Source organism: Thermobia domestica, chromosome 7 (assembly GCF_964235325.1).
Source record: "Thermobia domestica chromosome 7, izTheDome1.hap1.1, whole genome shotgun sequence".
NCBI lineage: Eukaryota > Metazoa > Arthropoda > Insecta > Zygentoma > Lepismatidae > Thermobia > Thermobia domestica.
The window spans coordinates 298,029,246-298,040,207 of record NC_137460.1 but is presented as its reverse complement, the minus strand read 5'-3'; the positions used below and the strand labels follow the sequence as shown (position 1 = coordinate 298,040,207).

The 10,962-nt window shown below is 34.2% G+C and overlaps 1 protein-coding gene across 2 annotated transcripts in view; it reads left to right on the top strand.

Annotated features, from left to right (window-relative positions):
* Positions 1–364: 364 nt before the first annotated feature.
* The window catches only part of LOC145691089 (uncharacterized), a 34,291-nt gene continuing 23,693 nt past the window's right edge, over positions 365–10,962 (top strand). The window contains exons 1-2 of one of the 2 annotated variants that reach the window (XR_014132334.1): positions 365–1,298; positions 3,059–3,242. Coding sequence is in view for 1 of the 2 variants with exons in the window: in XM_081766764.1 (XP_081622890.1) it covers positions 937–1,298 (362 nt within the window). In the remaining variant the exon portion in view is untranslated. The remainder of the gene's footprint in view (positions 1,299–3,058; positions 3,243–10,962) is intronic. The other variant, XM_081766764.1, reaches the window with a different exon arrangement.

The following is a 10,962-nucleotide window of genomic DNA, read 5'->3' as shown; positions in this document are numbered from 1 at the left end:
GCCCCTCCCGAAACAAAATCGTAAATACGCCACTGGCTGTGATATAAAAATTAATTCAACTTTGAAATCATTGTATAGTAATAGAATGCAATTTTCTTTCTGATTGTACATAAATTCCCGGATAAATTCCCCATTTGGGAATCTTCCCGGGAATTTTCCCAGGGAATATTCCCGAAAAATATATTCCCGGGAATTTACCCATCACTACACGTGGTGCTTAAGAACAGACCTGGGTTGTGTGGGGGGAAATGTGTAGTGTTTGGGGCAAGAGATCTCTAAGTTTGTCTCCAATAGTTACCGTAGGTGCGTAGGTGATGCTAGTGACTGTTATCAAATGGCACCGAAAATCAACGTCTTATTCCACGAGACGCTTACACATACAAACAAAAGCCACGACCAGTTATTGTTGTCAAGTGGAAAAATTGTGTTAAAATATTAAATTGTTCGCACTAACAATCTAAAGTCGCGGAAGAAGTCACAATCAAAAGTAGCACTTGAAGCAATAATACTACGTATATTAAATAAAATTAGTATACGCAACGGGAGTTCGACAGTCAATCAAACCGCAATGGCATACAGAAATACAGGATTTGCTATTCCGGCTAAAACGATAAAGATGGATGGATACCTTCTGAAACACGAGAATACCTCTATGTAAGAGTGAGCTACACTAGCGACAAAAGATCTCAATTGAACAAAATCTGAACTAAAACAGAAAACTTTCGGGTGCCATTTCACTTTCCTCCGGCTGCTACAAACAAACAAACAATTGCCGAGAGCGATCGTGGCTAAGGAAATAAGAAACTGCAGAAGATGATGATTTTAAATATAAGTTGCTTTTGTGAACGTTCTTGTAAATCATTTCATTAACACTGGCAACAAAATATAAGGGAAGTATAAGAGCAGTGTTAAATTCTTATTATATTTCAATTCACAATGGCTGGTGAGGCGTCTGTTAAGTTGGAATTGATGTGCAAAGAAGAAATTGCTTTTGACTTACCTCAGAAAGATCCACTCGAAGGGAAAGGGTGGACATACGAACTGATGACTGACAAGAAAGAGTTAATATTATCCACAACGAAAGGAGAGGAAACAACGGACAAGGATACAGCTATGTGTTCTTTGGATGTGAAACTAAACGTTGATAGGGTGAAATCAGAATTTGCAGTAGAAGATCCTGAATTTGAAAGGAATATAGAGACGCCTGGAAAAATAGTGGTTCAGGAGACTTGCGGGTCGTACTCTAATGACTCCCAACAATTAACAACAAAAAGTTTAAATTCATTTCGCCCAGAAAGGTAATGTTCAATTTTTCATATACTAATTGGCTCAGATTGATAATACGGTTACATGCGTTCGGAAGGTTTGTTGGTTAAAAGGAATACTTCACGAGAAATATTTAGGTATGGGAGACATCTCGAACGTAAGTTGGTAACCTACAATTTGGAAATGGCATGGTGCAGATAGACAAGCTGTATACCAAATAAAAATAAGATCGATACGACTCATACAAATCTTATGTAGTTCAGATCTTGATAAACTAATTATTTCTTTATTATTGGTTACACACTTCTCACTAAATGTTGCACACATTTAAAATATGGGTGCTCGACAATAGTGTTTTATTTATATAGAGACTTATGTAAAATAAGAAATCGTGAGAATGGTGTTTATCCTAATATTTTCCAAATTTAAACGTGGAATGTATTATATTGGAACAAAAACTATGGACGTTTGTGTTTTTACTTAGAATTTAGCTTAAATGTGTCTAGCCTCATTTTTCCGGAGGGCTTCTAAAGACATTAGTAAAATACAAGATAAAGAATATTTTAACAATCAATGGATGTTCATAAATTGTAGAGGTCCATACATCAAACCATTTCATAGCTGCACACACTTCTTTCAAGGAAGTCGACTTTTTACATTCCCAGGAATCGTTTCTAGAGTATGGACTTAAATTTCTCAATATATTATCACTTTAGGGGCTTAGTAAATGTACATGGTATGTGAATTATTGTACAAACAACGCTAACTAGCATGTGCTAGATGGCCGGTAAAAAGAAGATTGCTATGCAGATTAGGGCATTACGCAGAATGTTGGTAAACGAGGATAGCGCAAAATTCTGTATTTAGGATAAACTTACATGTTGAATGTGTTCTTGTACGTTCCTAAGTATTTTATAGGTAACATCCTTAAATGCTTTATTTGCTTGTATATTTGTGCTCCAAATTAACACAATATATTAGGGACGTAATTCCTTAATTATATGAATTCCTTCCTTCGCAAATGTTTTTCTAGTTTTGTGTTATGATTTGCCAAATTAAATTTTGATATTTCATTTCGCTTACAGTGGTAACTAGCTACCGTAAGACGGGGTTCTTTGCACATCGGGCATTACTTCCCACAAAATATGAAAAGAGATTCAGTCATCTGTTAGCAAAACCATGAACTGTAAATAGGTTGGTGGTAGTTCATATTTTTCTCACTGAGTGTCTCTGTACAGTCATATCGTACTCTGTTACTGCGGCGTCATATATTCTGTCTGCTTGTATGTGTGGAATGAGGTGAGCGGGTAATTGAATTTTTGTTTCATGGCGACGATCGTGGTAACTATTCTACAACCAAATTTACTGTATAAATAACTTAGTTCTTTTCATTTTTAGTAGTTAAGTTTAACAAATTGGGATTTGTGCTTTTTACAATCTAGAAATTTATAAGAAAATCCCTAGGTGGTGACTACAAAGAAAGTTTCAATTCGTTCTATTTAAAGCGCTTTCCGATTCGATTTTTTTTTTTTTTTTTTTTTTTGCGCTGCTCTTAGCCTATCGTAGAAGTATGTATTTGTCATCCAGTTATTCCTAGTAGAAGAGGCAAGTAGCTCGCGAATATATATATATATATATATTTTTTTTTTTAATGAAGAAGGAAGTATTAATGTCCGTAATGACAAACAATGAGAGAAATTTTGTTCCTAGCATTAAACTTTTTCAAACTTCGTGATCAGAACGGTTCCTACTCTGCGGATGGTATAATTTGAGATCGTTTCATTTCTTTCAGGCGAGTGAAATGAATTGAGGTCTTATTTGAATATATAAAGGAACGTAAGAATATCTCAGGTACAAAGCATGAAAAATTTCTCAACCATTCTATTTTTAACATCTTTCAAACTTTAACATCTATTGCCAGTTATTTCGCTTCTAACTGCAGTGAATGTAATTTGAGATAACGTCTTTCTTATTAGGTGAGTTAAATAAATTTTGTTACTCTGCTTTTAGATTTTAGATAGAAGTGAGAATGGCCATAGATACAAGTCCCGCAGGATTTTGTGTTTTTTATTTAAGAACAGTTTTGGAATAGAAGATTAAGAATAGATTTATCAATACAAAATAACTATGCAAAGTATCTCTTTTGACAAAATAGAATCTTAATAAGTTTTAAAAATGTGCCCGACGTCGGTTTCTTCTTTTTGGGTTCCCTTTAAAGGTGGATGGTCATTATGACTACAATTCGATTTCTAAGTAAAGTTAATTTTAATTTTTGGTGTGGTTTATCAGATTATGTTCTCGTTGTACTTTTGAAAAGGGTATTTTACAAACGACTTTTCGTTCTTCTATATAGAACTCCTGTAGAACTTTTATATAGATCACCATTATTATTTGTATTCATTTCAGAGCGATGTTAAATCAAATTTCATTGTGGGTTAATGAGATGTACTCATAAAATGCCAGCGAAGCGTTATTTATTTGTTTATAAATTAGCCCTTTTAGGGTCCAGATTAAGAATATCATAAATACGATGTTATTAAGTACATCCCGCCTTTCGAACAAAATTTCTTATTATGATAAAAAACTATATCGTATAAGCTGCATTTCATTCTTTAATGTAGGTTTACATTAGTAAAGCACGATGATGGTTGAGTCCAAGTTTTTATGAGGCAAAGATTTAAACTGCTTTGAGAAAAATTATTTTTCACTTTTATTATATTTCTTACACGGGGGAATATATTCTATGATCCAATCGAAAGTGCAGGAACGTGAGAGTACAACAAACCAAGACAGACGAAAAGGTGATGGAGCTAATGGTTTACAGTTTACTTGAGTATCAGTTTTCTGATATATTTTGTGTTTCCACGTATTTTTCCCCTTCTTTAATTTGCACTTTTTTCAATTTTCAAGATTTTTTCACACCATTTTAGACGGAATTCCACCAAGATATGATTTTTCTATCATTTTGTCAGTACTTGTGTGTATTGATAGCTTTTCCCATAGTTCATACTGCCCTTTTGGACAGGTCTATATTTTTGCTCTTGTAAACGCAAAGTTGAAAACGCTGAGCTATTCCATATAAAATCAGGAAGTTCACGAGTGAAGCCTTAAAAATTAAAGTTAGATTTTATGTATCAAATGAAATTGACGTTTGTTCGATTTGCACTTGCTGATCGCTCAAAGCTCACAGGATATAGGCGTGGGTGTCATTTTTAAGCTTGTGCATCACCCTTTACAAGAATTTCCATTAACAAACCTGGATTTCTTTAATTTGTACTATTGTTTTCTTTTAAGATTTTAGCCTGCATTCTCCGTTTTTTGTGACTACTTACAGTCTTATCTCGGGCACTTGCGTAATGCCTTTTTCACCCTTGTAATTGTCTATTTCCTTTTTTTTCTTTTCTGGTTTGTTATAACTCAGTAGGTTACGAAAATGCATTTTAAATATTGCATCGTCCCTGAAGGTTAAACTCAATCATTTTCTCCTTCGTTTCCTTCTGCTTTTTAACCCTTAAGAGGAAATATGTGTATGTCAGACACCTATGGTTTTTCTTTGTATTACATTGGCAACACTGGGGCCGCGGTGGCTCAGTGGTAGAGCGTTCACCTCTGGCGCTTGGGTCCCGGGTTCGATCCCAGCCCCCGCCAAATAAACTTTGTGGTGGACAAACACCGCTTGCGTGGGTTTTCACGGGGTTGTCCCGTTTCCTCCCACTTTGTTCATTCCACCATTTCATTCATTATTCATCATCACCGTCTCCTTTAGCCTCACCGGCATAACCGTGGGACGTAAAACAAAGATATTATTTCATTTTTAAATTGGCAGCACTGATTCACTCAATGTATCGGTTCTCTTAGTACCTTCCCATTATTTAGTTGTATGTGTGTCGCAGTAGTCCATTGTTGGCGTTAATGTCTGAGTGAACATTTATCGATGATTGTAGAAAACCTACGGTGTCTGAGAGGCACACATTTCCATTATCGTTTATATTTTTGCGTGATTATTAAACTCACATTTTTTGAAGAGAAATTTTCTTTCAAAAATTTTTGTGGTTTACTTTTATTTACCATGAAATAGAAGCTATAGAGCTCTTGCAACATAGTATTTTGTTTGTATGAGATTTTATGTATTTGCAAAATATAGACCTAGTACCCCGAGAAAGAAATTTCAGAATGAAACTGTAAGTACAGCAGATCCTTATTTCACGGCAAAAATTCCAAAAATGCTGAAAGCACAGAAGGAATTTATATTATTGTCTTCAGTAGATTCTGACTGAGACGCCTACTTTTTCCTGAAAGTCAAGAATTACCTACTGACAGTGAGGGCGATACCAATTCTGATACAGTGCCAGGTGTGAGCTCAAGTAGTAGCAGAAGTGTCAATGTGAGCAGCCCTAGTCAAGTTTCATGTGATAACGAAGGCCTTAGATACAGAGGTAAAAACAGGTTTGTTTGGAATTGAAATGAACCAGTAAGAAACCGAAGGGTTCTTCATCAAAACATAGTCAAAGGGATGCCTAGTATAGTCACCCATGTAAGAAATCTGGAAAAAAAAAAAAATCTGTCTACCTTATGTGATGATGATATAGTTCAGGATATTTCAATATGAAGTTGGAAGAAAATCGAAACAAATTTGAAGTAAATTAGAGCAAAGTTAAACTACAGATCTACTGACCTATCTCAAAATAAAGCCCTTATTGCTCCCCTAATATTGTGTTCTATTTGTAAATCAGGATACGAAGACATGTATTCACCATTTTCAAGACACTTTGGGACGACATCTATTTAAAGCTACCATGTTCGTTAAACGTTTCCAAGCTCTTTTGGACAAATAGCACATTTGAACAGGATAGCTACATGCGGACAAATAGCATATTTGCAGGGTAGTAATGTGTAGAATTATACTAACTTAAAATTTGTCAGTTTTTACATTTATGTACTAATTTTATTTAGATATTGAAATATTTTCCGAATTTATATTCCAATAAAACCGAATTAATATATGTAATTCTTGTTTATCATATTTTGCTCCAAGTACAGAATATAAATTTTCATTATTCTACATTACACATAGGTTTTTAAAAAAGATATTGCTTTATACATGTCCGTGTCCCACAGACACGCATTTCCTCTAAGCGAACAATAATAACGTTCCCTGTTAAGGGTTAAGATATTTTCTGAATTTAAAACTTACTCTAATAGCATATATTTTACAAAATTTGAAAACTTAAAAGAGATGGGAGTGAATCAAAAAACTACTCTCTCTTCTTTGTCTTAAGACAAATATAACGTTACTATTTGGATGAATCCTTCGCGATTAATTCTAATCAGTATTGTCTTAAAATCGATAGGATAAAGCGCAAGTAAAATGGAATTAAAAGAAGAAGAAACAGCTGGCAATTAACAAGAATATCTAAAAGTTTGTTCTTGGCTTTCTTTTCATTCTTCCGAATATCTCTTTTCCATTTTGTCTATTGCCAAACAACATCTGGAATTACAAACATGCATTATAATGAACATTAACAAAACGGAAGTGATGTTCACCTGTTCCAGGTTATTTCGAGAGAAGTCAATTTTGTTTATAACAAATTTTCGTCGTCGTTTATAAAGATTTATAATTTGTGCTAAAGTAATGTATGATTTTTTATTGTTTTCGTTGTTTTTTTTTTCTTCTTGCGATATTTTTTACTATATATTGAGCTAAGTTTTGAAATTAATTTGCTATTTTACCATTTAATGTTATCCCATGCCTCTGGATTAGTTTTTTTCTAATATCAATAGTGTTCTCATTTCTACCAGGGTCACAATGAGAAGCTGTGAGGGGCGTAGACTTAAAATCATTAATAAGGCGCACTGAACGTAACCTAGGGACATTATAACATGCGTATTTTTTTTTATTTAACTGGCTGATCAACAGTTGTGTGTTGAGTATTATTACAAACTGTCCTCGCAGACCATTTAAACGCTCAAAATTGCTAAGTTTCAAAACCACATAGTTTTATTTTGTTACACTCAATAAAACATTTACATCATATATAAGGTGAAGACCTTGCAGTTCACGGGAAGTGACCTTTGAAGTAGATATATTTATGCCTAGGAAATTGACTCTCCATAGTGAAATATATAAGCTGGGAGGAGAACCACGACGCAATTCACTCATTGGTAGACCCTCGAGTGGAGTGCGATGTGGCTCTTGTAGTTTGCATATTGTGATCCGTCGAGTATTTTTCCGAAAGTAAATAAAACTTATTGGAAACGTCATGTATAACTTGAATCTCTTTTATTATAGGGACCTCAATTGAGCTGTCTGAAAACAGTGAACTAAATGCATTTTCAAACTATCAGTAACCAGGTTAAACCTTGTAGTTTTTCATAATTTGGGATAAATTTTCACTTTTGGAAACAGTGGTGGAAAAACTCACATGAAAAAATATTGTAACAATGTGGCAATCTACCTTTTTTGTGATATTTGACATCCTGGCTTTCCAGTTTTACACTTACTTGATGACAGCTCGAAAATGGATTTATGATAGTTCACTTTGGTTTCAGAAAGCTTAATTACTATTAATGCACTGCAAGAAGCAAGAAGCAAGGACATTCTTACCATATACCAGAAATCTTCTCAATTCAGCATTATCATGACAGTATTTATTATTTAAGACATCTTTATTCACTTTATTTAGCATATCCCTTTCATACTGCATTACCATAAACGACTGAAGGTTGTCTTGCCCGAGGTTTGCCCTTAATCTTTATTTAATAGTATTGAGTTTCAAAAAAGGCCTGTTTACAACTTCCTTTTTACATGTGTAAGAAGGATAGTAAGGAGGAACTTGTAAATTTTAAAGAGGTATGTATAACATAAGGCATACATGTGATATTCATATATATATATTTGAACGCGCACGTGAGGCAGGACTTGCAAGCTTACTTTCATTTTCTACATCCCTGGTTCAATATCGCTTCACCATGCTTCCTCTTCATACTCTCTACGTATATATTCAACATCATATTCACTCACAACATCTCCTTGCGATGTCTTGGACTAAATATCTTCATAAAATTTAGATTCTTCGATAGCTTTCCTTTTATCTATGCCACATATTTTGTTCATTGTATTTGGCGGTAGTTCGTCTTTTAAATCAGAAATCCGCCTTGAATCGAAACATGACATGAAATGAACAAACATAAAATATGAGAGTTAATATCTTGAGCTTTTATTTATATGCTAATTAGTAGTGGGAAAGAAGCGGGATAATTTTGCATACGTATGGAAAAAGGAAATAAACAAGTGTTTAAAAATCTCTCAGAAATATAATGTTTACACTAAGACAACTATAACGAACAAGTTCAAAAAGTTACAAAATTCGTAAAATATTTGCGTTTACGAATAACTGATACGGTGTTAGCGGAATATGTGCAATAACCAACGTAAATGTCGGAATTGTAAAATCTTGTAGTGGATAAAACATACATCATTGGCTGGAAAACGAACAAAATAACAGCATTGCCTAGTACTAAAATAATATTTCAAATCAGGATAAAGGTTAAAATTCAAGGCAGTGAAAAAAAAACATGTGAAGGCGGCACACTTTTTGTTAACCATTCACATAACTTCTGGCAAACATCTGTTACATAGCTACAACTTTTTAATGCATGAATAAAGGTTTCAACTTGGTGGGGTGTATTAAAGGTTTTATACAATACCGAAATTAAACAAGTGAATATCGTTTCACAGTGTTCATCTAAGACTTGCAAAATATGCGAATTCAATCCTCAAACTTGAGGTAGTACATCTGTAACAATTTGTTCCCATATAGTAAGAAGATCTGTTCCTTGAACGCTGGATCTATCTAAAAAATCTTTTACTACTTATCCGTTACTCTTTCACTTCTATACAGATAAATGTTGAAAAAATCGGTAATTTGAATAGGAAGTTAAGGAAGAAGATAGATCCTATCGTTGGGACGCTGATCCGATCGCAGAAGAGCTGCTCGACATCTTATACAGTTTTCTCTATGAAAATTAGATAACAGAATTACTAATTACTTACTAAACAACAGCTAATACATACCTGTTACCATTTTCGTTTTGTAGCGATAAAAGTTGAAACCGAAGACGGATAGTTCTCCACGTTCAGTTAGAATTGAATTTAAGCGGAAAAGATAAACATAGTATTTGAATGCGGAATCGATTACAAGAAACTGCAACGTGATAGATTTTAGCATTCTACCTGTAAGAAAATAAGTATTGAAATTGGATGTAATAGTAAATTTAAACTACTTCCGTATTTGAGAATGTCGTGAATAGTCATTATATATTGTATTCAGACGTCAATCGCTTGCAGAAACTGGTTCTCCTTATCTGCTTGTTCTATGGAAACGAAAGTTGAAAACTATATCGAATCGGATGTAACAGTAAATTTGAGAACCGTTCGTTTTTGGGAGAGCTGTGTGGTAACTACGATATGTATAATTTAAAAATTGAAATGTTTCCAGAAAGACGCACTTCGCTGTCTGTTACTTTCTCAGTTCTGTAGGGATAATGTTGAAATCAGAAATGCCTAATTTAAAACTCTCACGGTTTGAATAGAGGGTGGACAGAGGAGATGGACCTATTCTTGGGAACCTGAATCGGTTGTACGAATTGCATCCTGATATCTCTACAGAAATCAGTATTGAAATTACCAGCATAGAAAATTTCAACAACTTCCGATTTCGTAACATACTGTTGGTTGTGATATATCCAATACATACCCTCAATCAGTTGCACAAACCGTTTGTTAATGTCTGTTACGGTTTCCATCCTACAATTACGAATATTAACATCACGAATGATTAATGTAAATCGCTCCGCTTTGAATAGTGCTTACTGGAAAATGCAGAACGCTCAGCTGATTGTAATAAGGCACCTCTATAACTCTTACCGCGACTGTCATATAGAAATAATTATTGAAACCTAAACTAATATTAAATTTGAGTCACTTCTTCTTTTGGTAGAGTGTTCTAGAATCATTTTATATTCGAAGCTCAATTGTTTTTTGAAAGACGTCTTCGTGTTTTCGTACTCTGGCGATAAAAGTTTAAATTGCATGTGGTTAGTATAACCTGGTTTGGTTTAAGATTTCAACACACAAGATGGTACCTATGTTTGCGATGCTTCATCCCATGCAAAAAGTCGCTTCCTGATAGCTTTTACAGTGTTCCTTCAACGGAGATCATTTTTGAAACCAGTTGTACTAGTAATATCCAGGATAGTAGGGGTATGGTGTTTTGAGACGCTGAATTCTTGGTAGCAAACCGCTTCTGCTTTCCTGTTACCGTGTTCGTTCTACAGCAATAAATGATGAAACTGGTACTGAAAGTGGCAGCAATGCTGAATTTTGAAAAGTTCATTTTGTCCGAGCGTCTACCCAGTAATTATGTGTTGTGTATAGACACAGGATAATTGGAAGAATCACTCCTCGTTATCGTTTACCGTTCCATTAGCTAAGTCTGAAACTAATGACTAGTCTGAAGAAATTTCGGTTTCAGTATACGGTTAACCGAGGAAATTGAATCTACTCGAGGGACGCTGAAAAATTTATAAACAGCATCATGAAAGCATTTACCGTTTATTCTACACAAAAATTACTTTTGAAATCGGATACATTACTAAATTTGAACCATCTTCTTTTTTCGGTAAGGTATATTGGAT